Source organism: Urocampus carinirostris, chromosome 8 (genome assembly GCF_059441175.1).
Source record: "Urocampus carinirostris isolate Australia breed hairy pipefish chromosome 8, RoL_Ucar_1.0, whole genome shotgun sequence".
NCBI classification, from domain to species: Eukaryota; Metazoa; Chordata; class Actinopteri; order Syngnathiformes; family Syngnathidae; genus Urocampus; species Urocampus carinirostris.
Window position 1 is genome coordinate 44787115 of NC_142356.1, and position 19756 is coordinate 44806870.

Below are 19756 nucleotides of genomic sequence, written 5' to 3' on the forward strand. Positions count from 1 at the left end.
GAGGCAATTTTGCACCGAGTGGGTGCATGAAGTTTTTGGTCCAGAAGTAAGAAAATATTTGGTGGAGAAAAATTTGCCACTCTGCTGCCTTTTGTTAAAGGATAATGCCCCTGCAAATCCTCCAGGTTTGAAGGATGACTTGATGGAGAAATTTGATTTTATCAAAATTAAGTTTCTGCCTCCAAATACCACCCCGTTATTTCAACCCATGGACCAGCAAGTTATTGCCAACTTCAAGAAGCTCTACACAAAATATCTCTTCCAAAGGTGCTTTCAAGTCACGAATGACACTGAACTGACCCTGCGCGATTTTTGGAGGCACCATTTCAAAATCGTGCACTGCATCAACATCATCGATAAAGCATGGGACGCTGTGACCAATCTGACGATGAATTCTGCTTGGAAGAAGTTATGGCCCGAGTGTGTCACCGAGCGAGAATGCAAGGGTTTCAGTGTTGCAGGGACCAGCACCAGTGCTCCTGTTGAGGAGGAACCCGACCTTGTTGATGACATTGTGTCTGTGGGCAAGAGCTTGGGCTTGGAGATTGACAAAGATGATGTGGAGGAACTCCTGAACGAACATCAAGCCGAGCTCACCACAGAAGAACTCCTCGACCTTCAGAATGAGCAGAAGACAAAGTTGGAGGAAGAGATGTCCTCTGGGGAGGAGGAAGAAAGAAAGGATGCCCCGATGTCCGAGATCAAACAAATGTGTAAAAAATGGGCCGAGTTACAAAATTTCGTCGAACTCCACCACCCCGATGAAGCTGCAGCCACCAGGGTCATAAATTAATTTAATGACACTGTCATGACTTTAGAAAAGTGCTAAAAAGAAGGCAGAAGTAAGTGTCATTAGATCGGTATTTTAAGAGAAAAGAGAACAAACAATAATTTTCCTTCCTCCTCCATGTCAAGTCACATTTATTTATATAGCCCTTAATCACAAAATGGACTGCACAGGATTACAATTACAAAAATTGCACAATTATTAATATTACACGTTCATGTTAGCGTAATCTTTCGTACAGAAGATTACGCCAACGCGAATGTATGATTAGCCTGGGTTAGCTTCATGTTTACGTTCATGTTAAACGTTCAGGGTGTTATAACGGATTAAAACGATTTTACATTACTTTTAATGGGAAAAACGATTTTCCGTGATCGACCAAATCGGTTTTCGAACAGGGTTCTGGAACGGATTATGGTTGAGAACCGAGGTTCCACTGTATATGTATATATATATATATATATATATATATATATATATATATATATATATATATATATATATATATATATATTATAAATACGTAAGTGTATATAATATATATATATATATATATATATATATATATATATATATATACACATAAGTGTGTGTATATGTATGTGTTTAACATGAAAGGAAAATGGTCATTAATGTGCTAATTTGTCTAAGAGCCCCAATTTAAAAAACAAAATCGTTCGAACACTTTGTTCATGATTGTTTTTTAAGATCACAAAATGCTTATCAACCTATTCATCATTGACTACAGGAACTCGAATGCATGTACACACTTTGAACTTAAATCTCAAAAGAATCAGAGAACCTTGACCATCAGCTGCGTAACTTTGAACAATTTCATTCATACTGAGCAGAAGACGTGTTTCAACATTTCCTGACTTGGTGGAAGTGGTTTGCATGCAAGAGATTAAAAGGCGCTGTGTTTACCAAACATGCATCTTTCCTCAAAGCAAACTTTCCCCGGTTTGTCTAATCCATCTCGGGCCCTGGAGGCATTTCAGCACATTCCATGATGACCCCGATAAGATCACGATACTGCCGGACTCGGTTGACTTCCCCTACAGTCTTATTTCAATCTCTTCAATTTTACCCTCGTCAGACGACTCTACTGATACCGTCGTTCTGCAACCTCACCTCCCTTTGGAAACTAAATAAAAAGCTGACCTTTAACTTATAACGACCAAAAGCCCCTTAAAAAAAAACACAATGCTTGGAATGTAGCAATTAGAATCCTAAAGCTATGGAAAGATGCATGATGTCATTTTTACTAGTGAAATACCTTAAACCAGTTTTTCCCAAAGTCAATCTGGGCTTGGACCCCCAGTGAAACGTTCAAAAAGGTCCCGGACCCCCAACCTCAACTTTTGCCAATAATGTAGTGCTGGACACAGCTATGCCATTCTGGTACAAATAAATACACAATTTTAGGGGCTCACATACTCTTGCTTTTATTTTTACTCAATAAATCAAAACCAGGTTCAACACTGGAGAGAGCAATTTTCAAATCAAGACCAATTCGTTTTTATGTCTTCGCATAAACCCCATCTCACACTTGTACGTTGTAACGATGGGAAGATAATATCCCATGGCTCGGTTCAAACACCTCACACCAAAAGGTTCAATGACAATTCTTCTTTTCTACTTCACCTTTTCAATCACATTCATGTTGACATTTCAAAACGATATGTGCAGCGCAAACCACATTCAAAGTCAAGTCCACTCCTGCCACTTGTGCTACGCTTCTCCTCCCTCTCTCTCTTCTCTCTCTTTTTCTCTGTCTCTCAAATTATTTTGCAATCCCAAAGTTCCTCCCTATTTTTAGTGCATTGCACAGACAAACAATACTGCTTTTTCTTTTTACTCATATAACAATGAAGTGCTTTTTTGCCTGTCAGTTTTGAGTTTGTTTGAGGAGAGAATTTATTTTATTTTGTATCTAAAATTGTTGTTGTCTGCTATTGGTTGATGTCATATGAAATGCACTCCTGGAATTCGTTTGCGTCAAAATTTAATGAAATGGTCAATATTTTGAACTCCCTCCCACAATGATTTTCTCTCACTTAATTTACTACAGTATCTTCTGTGGGTCGTAAAAGCTTTACGAGTTTGCGATAAAATACTGTATTTTTTGCACTGTATTGATTTGCTAAGGTGTTCCCAAAGCTTGCATTGATGATGACATATTTATACCAGTGTTAAATCAGCAAGAGCTGTGCGTTATACACAAGTACCTTAGGTTTTTATACCCCGTTTTATAGCAATTTCACTTCACGACCCCTAACTAACAACTGAGTAATGTCTTATCCCGGGGACTATTGTATTTTTCAATGCAAAAAACGTAGCTTTAACGCATTCCTTGGTGGCATGATTTTGACGTTGCATTGGTTGGAATGTGTGATAATAAAAGAGCGGCCGATAGGCTGAACCCACACTCAAACATTTGTCAACATTCTGAAGATATCTTATCATCATTCCTTCAAAGCATTCTTTGTGACACTGGGTATTGCCAACATCACTTTGTAGAATAAAACCTTTTCAAACCGACACTCCTAAAAACTGTCAGCAATTTAAATAAATTTTATATGAGGCGTTGGGAACCTTTTTTGACCCAAAGAGCCATGATTGCAAAATAATTAGATTTTTATTTTTGAGAGAACCATGCCACATACGTTAAGGCAAAATTTAACAAAAGCACCTAAGCCGAAGAAGCAATTTTGTTAGTGCATTTTATTTCACTGTTTTATCAGATGATTTGATAAAATTCATGTAATAATAACAATGATAGAGCCTGTGTCCCATATCAACAATTATATCACTTTAAAGTTGAACTCCTTCCCTTATTTACTTTACGATCGTTGAGGCTCATTTTAACCTTCATTTTTCGTCGTTTCAAAACAAGGTGCAAGCATAGCTCTTCTGTAAAAATGTAACAAAATACTGCCAACGAAAAGTTTATGGGTGTATTATCCGTCAGCGCAGTGGGCGTGTGTGAGCGAGAGTGAGGTGAGAATGCTGTGTGTGCATAGCTTTGTCCACCCTTACCACAAATTGTTCTGTATGGTTGGCTAGGGGTTTTGGGTAATTATAGTTTGTTCTGAGGGTTTTTTTCATAAAGTGTCTCAACAGTGAACATACATTATTTATTGAGCTTCCAAAGTGAAGGATTCCTTAGCGACGTACAGACAAAATTGGGTCTGTCTGTTTGACACCTGACTGTAAATTGTAGATAAAATTGTATCCTATATACTGTATACTGTATCAAACCCTCAATTCAGTCAGTATTGTCTCTGCTTTGCACGTGCAACAATCGACTCTGCGTGTATTATTACATTAAGTACTTGCGCAAGTTCTATTTTATATCCAAGACTCTTGTACTCATGAAAAGATCATATATGGCTCGTGAGCCATAGGTTCCCGACCCTTGGCCTGCACACCTTCATCATAAACTGTAGTAAGACTGTGCCCTTTATATACTGGACAGAACAGCACATAGTGTCAGCATTTACTTCTGCTATACACACCAAACTCGACTATGAACTTATACAATTTGGAGTGCTACTGAGGAAATTTGCAGGATTAGCATTTTATCTCCGAGCCATGTGCACCCATGAAGAGAGCCTTATCTGTCTCGCGAAGCATAGGCTGCCGACCCCTGCCTTAACACCTCGTGCATGCTGTGCACCCAAACGGAGTTTTTTGGTAAAAAAAAAAATGCGTGTTATAAACGAAAAAATACGGTACGTGCTTGCACATGACACCTGAAGGGTATTCTCTTCTATTAGGACAGGACTGAATATGTAGACAAGAGTTTAGGAGAGCAATGGGGGGATCGATGCATTCCTACGTTGCATAATAGGCTGGTTGTCATCACTTGGAAAGCAAATGATCTCTTTGACTGTCCAAGTCCCAAATGAAAGGGGACACACACACAGGGGTCATTCCCCCAAATAGCACCACACACGGGACAAGGGTGTTACTGTGTAGCTCTTAGGACCATTAGAGATTAAGCTTTATTCGTTTGAAAGACTGCAATTCTCGTCTCAGAGTGGACATCTTGTGTCCAGGTTCTACCAAAAGACACAAATCCATATAGTGATTGAAGTAGAAATTTGCTTTTTAAGGTGATTTTTTTTACCATGGCTCCCAATTAACTAGGTATAAGTGTAGACACTGGCCTAATTTTAGGGTGTCACTACTCACAAAGGGGGCACCCACATGACGATCAGGAATAAAAAAAATGAGAAATTATGGACTAAAATGTTGCTACTTTTTTAAAGTGAGGGGTTCAATACTTTGGAATTTATAGGTAGTCTGTTTCCCTTTATTCTAATGCTATTTGCTTTTAGCTACTTACCCGCAACATATCAAAACATAACCTTCAATGAATTTAGTGATGTGCTCCCTAGGTGTCCCTCTTCATCTGGACACAAATAAATGTGATGAGAAAACGCAGCTTGCTCCTAATCGTGGAGGTGATGAAATGCGAATATGTGATTCCATTTGCATTTGTGCAATGGAGACCCACCCTCTTTCTTTGCGGCAATATCTCCAGTCGCATCAGAGCACACTTGTTGAGGGTTTTCAGCCTCCTGCAAAGAAACACAAGCACGCAAAAAGATTATATGACAAATTGAGCCCACAACACACAGACACGAAGATGAAAGGCGAGAACATAAAGAAAAAGACAGATCTGCTCTAATAAAGTGCCTAATAAACTGCATCAAACAGGGAGTGTCAAACTAATGTTGCCTTTGGGGTCACATGGTAGAAAAAAAAGCTCTCACAGGGGACGAACTAGTAGATTAAAGAGAGAGAGAAAGAGAAAGAAAGAACAGTGAGAGTCAGAAAAAAAGAGAGAGAACAAGAGAGAGAGAAAGAGAGAAAAAGATAGAGAGAAAAAAGAGAGAGAGAAAGAGAGGAAAAAGGAGAGAGTGAGAAAAGAGAAAGAAAGAGGCAAAGAAAGAGAGACAGTTATATAGTGAAAGAAAGAGACATGAAGAAAGAGAGACAGAGATCTGGAAAGAGAGAGACAATTGATATAGTAAAATAGAGAAAAAGAAAGAGAGATTGGGGGACAGAGAGAGAGAAAGAGATTAAGACAAAATATTGAGGTAGAGAAAGAGAGGAAAAACAAGAGTGAGAGAGAAAAAGAAGGAGAAAGACATATAGAAACAAAGAATGACAGTGTTATAGAGAAAGAAAGATAGAACAAAGGAATAGTGAGAAAGGATAACAAAGAAAAATAGAGAGAGAAAACTAGAGAGAAAAGAGAAAGAAATGATTCAATAGTAAGACAGCGTGGGAGAGGGAGAGAAAAAGATAAAGAAAAAAAGGAGAGAGAAAGAGAGAGAGAAATAAAAATAAAAATAAAGTAAGATTGGTAAAAAAGAGAGAGAAAGTAAATTAGCTAAAGTTGCTATGGGAGTGGCACTTGGCTTTGTCAACATCAAGTGGACATATTTTTTAACAGCTCATTTTTTTCTTGTGCTTCTCTGGGTGTTGTCTCGCGGGCCGGAATAAACCCCTAAGCGTGCCGGACCCGGCCCATGGACTGCATGCTTGACACCTGTGGCCTAAAGGATGATCCACGCATGAGACGGAAGGAAGCAATAGAGAGGGAGACAGCAAAACAGAGAGAATGTAATCTGCTGAAGTGGCCATCAAAACTGGAGGAGGGGGAGACAGAAAGCTTATCCCCAGGCACCTGGTGAAGGGGGCAAGAGTGGCGTGGTCACCTCTGGAGAGCTTTTAGAGGAGATCAAGTAACAATGCCAAGATGAAGGCACTGGAGGCCAGGAATACTTTGGCAGGAGGAGGAGGGTGAGTTGAGGGGGGAGGGAAGAGACATGATATGATAACTTCCAGATGTATAAAGACACACCTGCTGTGCTTTAAGACTGAAAGCCTCAATTGGACGAAGCAGACTTTATTAAAAGTCCATTAGCCTTCTTCAGCTCCTCCAATGCTACTAAACTCACTTTGCTCAAGTCCACTTAGCTCATTTTGTTAAATGTCTGTGGCCTTCGATGGCTATGAATGTGTTAATCTGTACAACTACACACTATAATACAGGGGTGAACAAAAATTTCAGAAAGTGGACTAAATTTGGTAAACTGAAAATGTGTGAAGGTCTACTATCCTCTAGACACCAGCACAGAGGAGGACATCTCCCCTCCCACTCAAGATACACCACCCGAGGCTACACGTCCGCCATGCCATCGACATTCTGCAGTTTGCCTACCAGGAGAAGGTGGGAGTGGAGGACACGATAGTCTACATGCTACATTGCTCCCTCTCTCACCTGGCCAGGGGCAGTGGTGCTGTGAGGATTACTTTTTTGGATTTCTCCATTGCCTTCAACACCATACAGCCACTGCTACTCAGTGGTAAACTGACAGAGATGGGAGTAGGCTCACACCTTGTGGCATGGATTACGGACAAACTGACGGGCACACCCAAGTATGTGAGACAGTGGGGTTTTAAATCTGATACTGTGGTCAGCAGCACAGGAGAGCCGCAGGGGACCGTGCTCTCTCCGGTCCTGTTCACCCTGTACAGTGGGACCTCGCTACTTCGCGGTTCGACGTTCGCGGCTTCAGAGCTTCGCGGTCTGTAATGTTTTTTTTTTTTTTGAAGGGGCGGCGCTACTTTGCAGATTTTCACTTTTTGCGGGAATCCCCCTCGGCCGACGACCCTTGCACGGCGCGCCGTTCTCGTTTCCCGGCGCGCGGTTTCGGCACGGCTTTCGCTTCACCGCCCCCCTCTTAACCCCACAGGTCCCCCAAGCTACCCCTTTCCCCCGCAGCCGTCCGTCCGTCGGCCGGAGCCATCGAGGGCCGTGTAGCTCCATGTAGAGCTATCGCGGCCCGGGCGAGAGACGCCGGGCGCGGGCCTCCGCGCCGAGCGCCCGACTCGCTCGGCTTGTCGCGGTGTCGTGCGTATTGCGCCCGAAAGTACCTGCGCCGCGGGTTAGGGGCTCGCTCGCGGGACCGACCGAACGGCACCCGCGGTGCAGCATAAGTAAAAACCCTGTCGTGAATTTATCTCCAATCGTCCCGGGCGGACGTAAAATCGCCCAGCTGTACGACTCTTAGCGGTGGATCACTCGGCACGTGCGTCAATGAAGAACGCAGCTAGCTGCGAGAACTAATGTGATTTGCAGCTGTGATTGGCTGGCAACCAGTACAGGGTGTCCCCTGCCCACTGCCCGGAGATGGCTGGGATGGGCTCCAGCCCCCCCGCGACCCTTATAAGGATAAGCGGTGCAGATAATGAGATGAGATGAGTTTTAAAAATATTTTTTTTTATCTTTGAAGGGGCGTTGCTACTTCACAGATGTTCACTTTTTGCGGGTGGTTTTGCTCCCCATTTACCGGGTCTAAAAAAATACTAATTCTTTTTTTTTCTTTTTTCTTTTTTTTTTGAAGGTGCGCCGCTACTTTGAGGATTTTCACTTATCGCGGGTGGTTTTGGTCCCCATTAACCGTGATAACCGAGGTCTTACTGTATATGTCGAACTTTCAGTGCAACTCACTCCTGCCACAGGCAAAAGTTTGCTGACGACACTGCTATCGTGTGATGTATTAGGGGTAAGCAGGAGGAGGAATACAGGAAATGGATCCAGGACTTTGTCTCATGGAGTGACGCTAACCACCTGCACCTGACCACCACCAAGACAAGGGTGGTGGTGGACTTCAGGAGGCCTAGACCTCCCGCAGAACCTGTAACCATCAAAGGAGAATGTGTACAGTTTGTCCAGACTTAAAAATACCTGTGTGGGCATCTGGACAATAAACTGGACTGGACTGCCAACACAGAAGCTCTGCACAAGAAAGGACAAGGCTGACTGTATTTCCTCAGAAGGCTGGCGTCCTTCAACATCTGCAAAAAGCTCCTGCAGATGTTCTATCAAACTGTTGTCGCGAGCACCCTCTTCTATGCGGCAGTGTGTTGGGAAGAAGAAGGATGCCTTGCATCTGAATGAACTGGTGCGGAAGGCGGTCTCTGTTGTGGGCACAGAGCTGGACAGCCTAAACAGTGTGGCTGAGAGATAGGAACTGAACAAGCTGCTGTCAATCATGGACAATTCACTACATCTACTACACAGCATCATCTCCAGGCAGAGGAGCAGCTTCAGGGACAGACCGCTGTTGCTGTCCTGCTCCACGGAAAGACTGGGGAGATAATTTCTCCCTCATGCCATCTGTCTATCTATCTATCTATCTATCTATCTATCTATCTATCTATCTATCTATCTATCTGTCTGTCTGTCTGTCTGTCTGTCTGTCTGTCTGTCTGTCTGTCTGTCTGTCTGTCTGTCTGTCTGTCTGTCTGTCTGTCTGTCTGTCTGTCTGTCTGTCTCTATCTATCTATCTATCTATCTATCTATCTATCTATCTATCTATCTATCTATCTATCTATCTATCTATCTATCTATCTATCCAGCCTTGCATTCTTTGAACACTCTTTAACAAACTCACCCTCCATAAAAGGTTTGCAGTGCTAGGTGATTAGCGTAGCGGCCTCATGGCTCGCCTTTGTAGCATTTTCATTTGACCAGCAGGGTCTCGTGAAAAAGCACTGCTGATTGATGTGAAGGGCATTTTAATCAACGTTTCTAAATTTATAATTTATGCTATTTCTATGTGGATACTATGCAATTACCAGGTTGCATTTATTAGAAGTTAAGTAAACCCCTAAAACTTTAGATCAGTTAGGAATCAAATTTGACCCATGACCCATCACTGGTGAGCTATTTTCAGAACATGTTTGCAGATTACTCAGGTGTTCTTAGGGGCTACCTGGTGCCCGCAGGTACTACGTTTGAGACCCCTGCCTACATTGGAGACTCCTGCTCTAAAACAATTGGGTATATATTTTTTCCTAATTGAACTAAAAAATGGGCCAATATACTCTTGTTTCATTGCTTTTTCACTTTGTGTTCTGTTAGAGCTAGTTGGTGTTAAAACAGTTGTTCTATCTGCACATTCCATGCATCCTCTATCTTTCATGTTTTGTACAATAAGTACGTTTTCTGCATTGTCTCAATTGGATTCAACTCTCTGGCTTGTTTTGCACCAAATGACTTAATATTTTAGATATTAAACAAAATTATTCCTTTTTAGACTACATAACACAGTAATTTTGGGTTGTTTTCTAGAAATCAACCCAATGTATTAGATTGTTATAAACAAATGTAATGTTTCAACAGGATTTTTCTCAAGTATTAGCATTATTAATAAGGAGTGGTGTGGTCCATTTTTGCTCATATTTGAATTGAAATAATCAACTAATAGGCTTTTTTAAACATGAAATGTCTAATTGTTCGGTTTACTTATCAAGACTATTTTTTTTATGTCAATTTTTATCAAAATGACCCAATTTTGGTATTGTCTGTCATGAATTGTCAATTGCCCTCACCTGCACTCACTCTTTCAGCCAAGCTGCCACTCATTCACTAATTAGCCCTCCTATTTAAGCATAGCATTATCGTTCCCTCTAGGTCAGTCTGTCGGCGAACCTCAGCGCATGCAGGGCAAGCACTTTTGACTCTGGCTACCGTTTTGAGCCCGACCTGTTTCTGTGTCGATCCCTGATCCAAGCTCAGTCTTGCTGTTCTGGCTACCCGTACCCTTCCTGATTCTGTTTCCTGTATCGATCCCCGACCCAAGCTTCGTTCTCTTGTCCCGGCTACCCGTATCCTGGCTGATCCCGTTTCCTTTATCAATCCCCGACCCAAGCTCCATTCCCCTGTCCCGGCTACCCATGTCCTGCCCGAATCAGTTTCCTGCATCGATCCCCGATCCAATCTCCGTTCTCCTGTCCTGGCTACCCGTATCCTGCCTGATTCAGTTTCCTGTATCGATCCCCGATCCCAGCTCCGTTCTCCTGGCCCAGCTACCCGTATCCTGCCTGATTCTGTTTCCTGTATTGATCCCTGATCCAAGCTCCGTTCTCCTGTCCCGGTTACCCGTATCCCGCCTGATTACGTCTCCTGTAACAATCCCCGATCCAAGCTCCGTTCTCCTGTCCCGGTTACCCGTAACCCGCCTGAGTCCGTTTCCTGTAACGATCCCCGATCCAAGCTCCGTTCTCCTGTCCCGGCTACCCGTATCTTGCCTGATTCAGTTTCCTGTACCGATCCCAATCCCTGGCTTCCTGCTCGTCCCGACTACCCGACTTATTCCGTTCTCCAACCACGCTCAGTCTCCCGTCCCGGCTGCCCAACTTGTTCCGATCTCCGACCACGCTCCGTTTTCCCGTCCCGGCTGCCTGACCCGTTCCGATCCGCGACAATGATTTATTCTACGGTCCTGGCTACCTGACTTGTCCGGTCCACAATCACACTCATCTCTTCAGCCCCGCCTGTCCGCCTCGCCATCTGTCATCCGCCGCGGGGGCTTACCGTCCGACCTGTCCAGCGGGCACCAGATCGCTGTCTTTTCCCCTGTCCCTGACTCTCCCGATCCCTTTAGAAAGCATTGTGGGAAACGTTACGCATTTTGGTCCCCCGCTTGTTCTGATCGTGACATTGTCTGCGCGAAACAACCCAGAGAAATTATCATATTAACCAATGTCTTCTGTCTTTAAAAGTAGTGCAATACGTGAAGTCCAGTCATTGATATGCAATAAAAAATTAGCAGCAACAAAAATTCCCAAATAAGTCCTTGCGCCCCTGTTTAGGGTGATGATGGCCCAGGGGGAGAAACTGAGAAAATGTTTTAGAGTCTATTTAGGGTATCCCCTTGTGCAGGGGTGTCAAACATACGGCCGGATCAGGCCGCCAACGGTTTAAGTCTGGCACTTTTTCTTTCTCTCTCTCTCTTTGTCACCCTTTTCTTTTTGTCTGTCTTTCTTTCTCTCTCTATCAAACTTTCTTTCTCTCTCCCTTCTCTTCTCCATCTATATTCCTATTTATTGCTATATTTCTCTTGCATTCTTTCTATTTTTTATTTCTCCCTCTCCTTATTTCTCTTTCGTCCAAGTCAAGTCAAGTCATGTCTATTTGTATAGCCCTTAATCACAAAGAGTCTCAAAATGAAGAAACCTTGAGAAGGGACCGCACATGAGGTTGCAATGGATGTTGCAATAACAAATAATAAACAGATATCATCAAGATAAAATATTGGTTAATCATATGCCATAGAATAGAAGTGTGTTTTAAGCTTAGATTTAAACATTTCCACTGAGGTTGCAGATCGAATCTCAGGGGGATGAGCATTCCACAGGACGGGGGGCCCTAATGGAGAATGCTCTCGTACCTGTGGATCTCTTCTTGGCTCTTGGGATCACTAGTCCCTTCTCTCTTTCCCTCTATCCCTCTCTCTCTTTTCTCTCTGTCTATGTGTTACTTTTTCTCTTTCTCTTTATTTTTTCTCCCTCTATTTTTTTCTCTACTACTCTATTCTTCTTTTTTGTCCGTCTTTCTTTCATTTTTTTCTTTTTTTTTTTTTTTCTCTTAATTTATTTGTCTCATCTCATCAGCTGCACCGCTTATCCTCAGTAGGGTCGCGGGGATGCTGGAGCCCATCCCAGCAATCATCGGGCAGTGGGCAGGGGACACCCTGGACTGGTTGCCAGCCAATCGCAGGGCACACGGGGACAGACAACTCACTCGCTCAGTCACACCTAGGGACAATTTGGACCGGCCAATTCACCTGAAATGCATGTTTTTGGAATGTGGGAGGAAACCGGAGTGCCCGGAGGAAACCCACGCAAGCACGGGGAGAACATACAAACTCCGCACAGTAAGGCCGGGAGCTGGATTTGAACCCACTCAGGAGGTTCCCACGACCTCAGAACTGTGCCGCAAACGCACTAACCACTGCACCGCCGTGCTCCCTTAATTTATCTGTATTTATTTATTTTCTATCTTTCTATGTCTCTATGTCTTTCTATCCTTTTTTTTATTTCCCTGGTTTTTGCTTTTTCTCCCCTTTTTATGTCTTTCTTTCTTCCTCTATCACTTTTTCTTTTACTCTCTCTTTCTCCCTTTCTTTCTCTGTGTTTCTCCATTTTATTTCTCTTTCTTGCTCTTTTTCCATTTCTTTCTTTCTGTTTTAGTTTTCTCTTTCCTTTTTCTCTTTCTTCCCTTCTCTCACTCTCTCTCTTTCTGTCTGTGTGTGGCTCTCTCTTTCTCTCTATTTTGTCTATTTCCCTTTCTTTCTCTCTTATACTCATTATCTTCTTTTCTTTCTGTCTTTCTTTTTCTCTTTTCTCATTCTTTTATATATTTTTCATTGTATCTCTTTCTATCTTCCTTTTTTATTTCCCTTATTATTTCTTTTTCTCCCCATTTATGGCTTTCGTTCTCTCTCCATCTTTTTCCTTTTCTATTTCCCTCTTTTTTTCTCTTTCTCCCTTTCTTTCTCTCTTTCGCTAGCTCAATTTCTCTCTCTTGCTCTTTTTATATTCCTTTCTTTCTATTTTTATTCATATCTCTTCTGAAAATTACTGTGGTCAGGCTAATCGGGACTTCAGCCTTTGATTTTGACACCTGTGCCTTAAAAGCTTCAGAATCAAAAACAAAAAAGGAAAACATAACAGGCTAAAGTAAAAGTGAATTTATTACATCGTATGTTTCATCCTCCAAGTAAATTCCCTAACTATGCTAGCTTTTGAAGTCTCGTGGCCTCATTTGGGTAGCAATAAAATATAAGAACAGAAAAAGCTAGGGAACCGCAAGAGGAATGGATAATAACAAGGATTACTGTCAACTTGGAGCTCACCTGCAGAGAGCTTCAATGGCGTCTCGGTCAAGGAAGTCATGGTCCGTGGTGACCGAAGAGATGTCGATAGGAAACTCTGCATCTGGGAGAAAGAAATAGACAGGGTTCGTACACCTTTTTTCATGGCCTGATTTTGGCACTTTTTAAGCACTTTCATCGCCAACCTTTTCAGTACCTTCAAAAAAAGAAATCTGATGCAGATCAAAAGAACGTTTTTTTGTTGACTTTGAGAACCAAATGAAAGTCGCGATCTTGCTGCTATTTTGAGCTGTTCCTATCTATGATCTGGTATCTTTTTGTGTCAATGTCTATAAACCAGGGGTGGCGAACGAGTTTGACACAAAGAGCCGAAATTTTTAACTGTGAGAGTCAAAGAGCCACACCACACACTGACCTGCCATGACAGACAGACACACACACACAAACACACACAATTAAACACTTAGTATTTCCCATAACACACTCCTCTCCATACAATACAACGAGTATTGTTTTTGTGTTGATTTCAAGGAAAGTGTCCACCACCCTCAATACACGCAAAAAAAACTAAACATGAAACAAGGCAAAGAGCCACAGTATATAGCCTATATAGGAAATATGAGGCAAAGAGCCGCATTCTTATTGGCCAAGAGCCACATGCGGCTCTAAAGCCACGTGTTTGCCACCCCTGCTATAAACTGACATCAATTCTGCCATTGTGCCTCAACAATGCACATGCAGCTACGTCACACTTGTTTACAAACACAGAACATGCCTTTCGGTGTTGGGTAATAATTGAGTTTTATATGGAAAACAAAAGAAAGAAAAAAAAATTGCTGTATGTATAAAACAGAAAAACAATGATAATAATAATAATTTTAATAATGATTGCTCCAAAGCACAGTGCATTCAATCTTTCGATCGACTGCTGATCCTTTGCTTTTTGTTTTACCTATTCTAATTAATATTTTTTGCGTGTTTTACAAAGGATCTGTGGTTAAATTGGTTAAAATAGAATTTTAAAAGGTTCATGGTTTTCAAGCACCCGTACCAATCCTGCAGACCCAGTAACGCCTAAAAACACCCACAGAAGTCTTCCGTCCCACATTCTCCCCTGTACAGCTAGCATGTAAAGCTGCAAGTGGATGTTGGATCAAACAAACCAAGCTGCAGCTTTCAGAAGTGGCAAGCAGCGGGGATGCAGAGCACTGAGAGATTGATTGAAAGCATGACAACGAGGTGCTCGGACCCTCCTCGCAGTCTCTATTTCCTCTTGATTCTCCATCCATCCATCCATTATCTTACCTCCCTCTTCACCACAACGGACCAAGGGTCCAAATGACAGCAGACGCTGCACCGACCCGTCTGTCGATCTCCCGTTCCATCCTACCCTTACGCGTGAACAAGACCCCAAGATACTTGAACTCCTCCACTTGGGGCAAGATCTCATCCCCAACCCGGAGGGAGCATGTCACCCTTTTCCGGCTGAGTACCATGGTCTCGGACTTAGAGGTGCTGATCCTCATCCCGACCGCTTCACACTCGGCTGCGAATCGCTCCAGCGAGAGCTGAAGATCACGGCCTGAGGAAGCCAACAGCACCACGTCATCTGCAAAAAGCAGTGACGCAATGCGGAGGCCCCCATACCGGACTCCATTCCCACCAAAGCTGCGCCTAGGAGTTCTGTCCAAAAACTTATGAACAGAATCTGTGACAAAGGGCAGCCCTGGCGGAGCCCAACCCTCACCGGGAACGAATCAGACTTACTGCCTGCAGTGTGGACAAGACTCTGGCACCAGGCATACAGGACACAGCCCGGATAAGACTGAGCAGTACCCCATACTCCCGAAACACGCCCCACAGGGCCTCCCGAGGAACACGGTCGAATTCCTTCTCCAAGTCCACAAAACACATGTAGACCGGACAGGCAAACTCCCATGCACCCTCAAGGAGTGTGTCGAGTGGTCCAGTGTTCCACGGCCAGGACGAAAGCCACACTGTTACTCCTGACCGCGAGATTCGACCTCCTGGTGGACCCTCCTCTCCAGGACCCCTGAATAGACCTTACCAGGGAGGCTGAAAAGTTTGATTCCCCTGTAGTTGGAACACACGACATGACACGCCCAAAACATCCAGAGCCTTAATGAACTCCGGGCAGATCTCATTGACCCCCGGGGCCCTGCCACCGAGGAGCTTTTTGACCACTTCGGTGACTTCCAACCCCAGAGATATGACAGCCCAACTCAGAGTACTCCCGCCCTTTTTCCCAAGAGGAAGACGTGTCGGTGGGATTGAGGAGGTCTTCGAAATACTACGCCCACCATTTCACAACGTCCCGGGTCGAGGTCAGCAGCGCCCCATCACCACTATACATAGTGTCGATGGCACACCGCTTCCCCCCCCCAAGACGCTTAATGGTGGACCAGAATTGCTTCGAAGCCATTCGAAAGTCGGCTTCTATGGCCTCGCAAAACTCCTCCCATACCCAGTTTTTGCCTCAGCAACCGCCGAAACTACATTCTGCTTGCCCAGCCGATACCTGCCAGCTGCTTCCAGAGTTCCACAGGCCAGGAAGGCCCGATAAGACTTTTTTTTTCAGCTTGACGGCATCCCTCACCGCCGGTGACAACCAACGGATCTGAGGGTTGCCGCCGTGGCAGGCACGACTACCTTTGGCCACAGCTCTTATCAGCCGCCTCAGCAATGGAGGCGGGGAACATGGTCCACTCGGACTCAATGTCCCCCGCCACCCTCGTGACACAGGCAAAGTTCTGCTGGAGGTGTGAATTGAAACTTTTTTTGAAAGGAGATTCTGCTAGTCGTTCCCAACAGACCCTCACAACACGCTTGGGTCTGCCGGGTCAGACCGGCATCTTCCCCCACCATCGGAGTCAACTCACCACCAGTTGGTGATCAGTTGACAGCTCCGCCCCTCTCTTCACCAGAGTGTCCAGAACATGCGGCCGCAGGTCCGATGAAACAACGACAAAGTCGATCATCTTATTACGGCCCAGGGTGGCCAAGTGCACAAATGGACACCCTTATGTCTAATGCTATGGACAAACCACGACGGGCACAGAAGTCCAATAACGAAACACCACTCGGGTTGAGGTCAGGGGGGGCCGTTCTTCCCAATCAAAGCCCTCCAGGTCTCACTGTCTTGCCAACATGAGCGTTAAAGTCTCCCTGCAGTACGAGGGAGTACCCCAGGGGGCGCCCTCTCAAGCACACCCTCCAATGACTCCAAGAAGGGTGGGTTCTCTGAACTGCTATTTGGTGCATAAGCACAAACAACAGTCAGGACCCGTTCCCCCCACCCGAAGGCTGACGGAGGCTACCCTCTTGTCTACCGGGTCTAGTCGGAGCCCAAGCCGTGTGTGGAGGTGAGTCGGACTATCCGAACGTCGCGCCAAGGACCCCTCCCTTGGCCGCTACCCAGCTCTCTATAAACCCGACCCCTGTGGCCCCTCCAACAGGTGGGGAGCCCATGGGAAGAGGGACCCACGTCGTCCATTCGGGCTGTGCCCAGCTGGACCCACTCTTGATTCTCCTTCCAAGACATTTTTTTAACAGCAAGACTGAGACGCTGAGACACATTGCGTGGAATACCCGGGTGGGATACATTAAAGCACTTGCTGGAATGTCCTGGCCCAACCCCGGATGGGAATCTTGCATCCAAAGCCTGAAGGGAGCCATGATAAGAACATACTATTGAGGGAATACCGGCACTTTCAGCTACTGACACGGTACTATCAGTTTGATCATCTATGGTGGGGCAATAGTCTCGACAGACAATTCAGATTTTGTGCTTAATTCTATTGGCACTCGTTTTAAATACGTTATGCAAAGTGCTGGATTGCTTGTTTAACCCTTTATTGACCAAAAATCATACAGGCCTCTTGAAATTCTTTGCATTATTTTGGCCATTAAAGAGTCAATATCTACCATGAATATGTGTTAAGACATTGTATAACATTTTCAAATGAAACACAAAACAAAAAACAGACTTATATATATATATATATACATATACACACATATCCATACATACATATATAAATATGTATATACAGGGTTGGGTAGGGTTACTTTAACTGGATTACTTTTGGATTACTCCAATACCAAATATGCGAATAAAAGACAAAAGAAACTAAATATGAATAAAATTATGACTCAAAACCTGTGGTAAGCTTTCTCTCCTGGCTTTGATCTCCGGCAAAACTAACATAAAATGCGACAGAAACAAAATGAAAATAAATCCAAACAGCTTGCCAACATCATTTTCCATGTTCCATATATTCTGTTACTCCCCAAGCCTTCACAAAATTTAGTAATTTTATTCATCTTTAGTTTATTTTGTCTTTTATTAGCATATTTGGTGTTGGTATAGACATACATACATACATACACATATACATACATACATATACATTGCTTTTTTTGGGGTTGTCCATCGATTCGATGATGACCATCTTCTTTTAATTGTGAGTCTGCTGATGTTTGAAGAGTCCGATCCTGGATCCACAGATGCGGTTACAGACAGAGTATGTGAAGCGGGTGCTGGGGGGAGCAGGGGTGGCCTGGCGAGCATGTCTCTTTGCACGCTTTGCTGCACGGTGTTGCATGCGCTGTTCCTCCATTTAATCCACTCCCTGTGAGCAGTGGGAGCGCCAGAGGTCTCGGCAGGAAGCAAGTTCCTCCAGTGAGGAGGGGTTTATCCGACATCTCTTCAGGATGTTCTTCATTTGGTCTTTGAACCGCTTCTTCTGCCCACCAGCACTGCGTTGGCCTAGATGTAACTGACCATAGAGGATACGGCGTGGCAGTCTGTGGCTGGGCATTCGAACAACATGCCCCAGCCACCTAAGTTGGCGTTGGGCCATAATGGATTCCATGCTGCAGCTGCCTGCCCTCTCCAACACCTCTGTGTGCGGCACTCTGTCCCTCCATGTGATGCCAAGGATCTTCTGATGACATCTTACATGGAAGGTCTCGAGGCTCTTCAGATGGCGGCTGTAGATAGTCCATGCCTCACATCCATACAGTAATGTGCAGACAGCTCTGTAGACCAGCATTTTGGTGTGGAGTTTAAGGTTGTTGTTTTGAAAGACCCTTCTCCTTAGTCGACCGAAAGATGCTGATGCTTGCTTGAGACGGCTCTGAAACTCATCATCCAATGAGCAGGTGTCAGACACTATGCTCCCCAGATATTTGAAGGTGGGCACCATGAGCAGGTGTTGCCCTGCTGCAGTGAGGATTATTGGGTTTGGTAAGAGGTCGGCACTGGACTGACAGAGTACCTCTGTCTTCTGGGTGTTGATCGTCAGTCCCATTCTGGTGTATGCAGTTACAGCTGCCGAGAGAATGTTTTGCAGAGCCTCTGGTGTATGGGCAACCAGGGCACAGTCATCAGCATACTGTAGCTCAATGATGGTCTCTGAAGTCAGTTTGGTAGTTGCCTGTAGCCTCCTGATGTTAAACAGGTTACCATCAACCCTGAAGTTGATGGTAACTCCAGCCTGCTTCTCCATCCTTCTACGTAGCAGTGTTGTAACACAGACGAGGAAGATGTTGAAGAGAACTGGAGCCAGCACACAGCCTTGCCTCACTCAAGTTTCGACGCCAAAGGGCTCTGAGCTGTGTCTTTCAACTACCACTCTGGCCGTCATCCCTGAATGGAACTGTGCAAGAATGGTGAGAAACTTGGGTGGACACCCAAATCTCTTCAGGACTTGCCACAGTAGGTCCCTGTTCACTGTGTCAAATGCCTTTGAGAGATCGACAAAGGCGATGAACAAGTCCTTGTGCTGCTCCCGGCATTTCTCTTGGAACTGACGTGTCACAAAGATCATGTAGACTGTTCCCCTGTCCTTTCGAAAACCACACTGTGACTCTGGGATGATGCGTTCCGATATTTTGGAGATGAGTCTGCGGAGCATGACCTTGGCAAGGACCTTCCTAGCAGTGGCCAACAAAGAGATACCCCTACTGTTGGAGCAGATGGATTTATCTCCTTTATTCTTGAAGATGGTCACAATGTTCGCATCTTTCCACAGTTGCGGGACACACTCTCGTCTCCACACCTCTGAAATGTATTGAAACAGTGTCCGTGTACAGAGGTAGCCTCCTACCTTGAGAAGTTCAGCTGGGATGTTGTCAGGTCCAGGGGATTTATTGTTTTTCAGGGTTTTGACTGCATGCAGGATTTCATTGAAAGTTGGCGGGAGGTCGAGGTCTGGCAATGTAGGATGTTCAGGGAGCTCTG

The 19756-nt window shown here is 44.4% G+C and overlaps 1 protein-coding gene across 4 annotated transcripts in view; it reads right to left on the reverse strand.

Annotated features, from left to right (window-relative positions):
- dlc1 (DLC1 Rho GTPase activating protein) overlaps positions 1–19756 on the reverse strand; it is a 108678-nt gene that overhangs the window by 51602 nt on the left and 37320 nt on the right. For all 4 annotated transcript variants that reach the window (XM_088342874.1, XM_088342872.1, XM_088342871.1 and 1 more), the window contains 2 exons: positions 13513–13594; positions 5310–5373 (listed from right to left, as the gene is read on the reverse strand). In XM_088342874.1, the coding sequence (XP_088199000.1) occupies positions 5310–5373; positions 13513–13594 (146 nt within the window). The remainder of the gene's footprint in view (positions 1–5309; positions 5374–13512; positions 13595–19756) is intronic.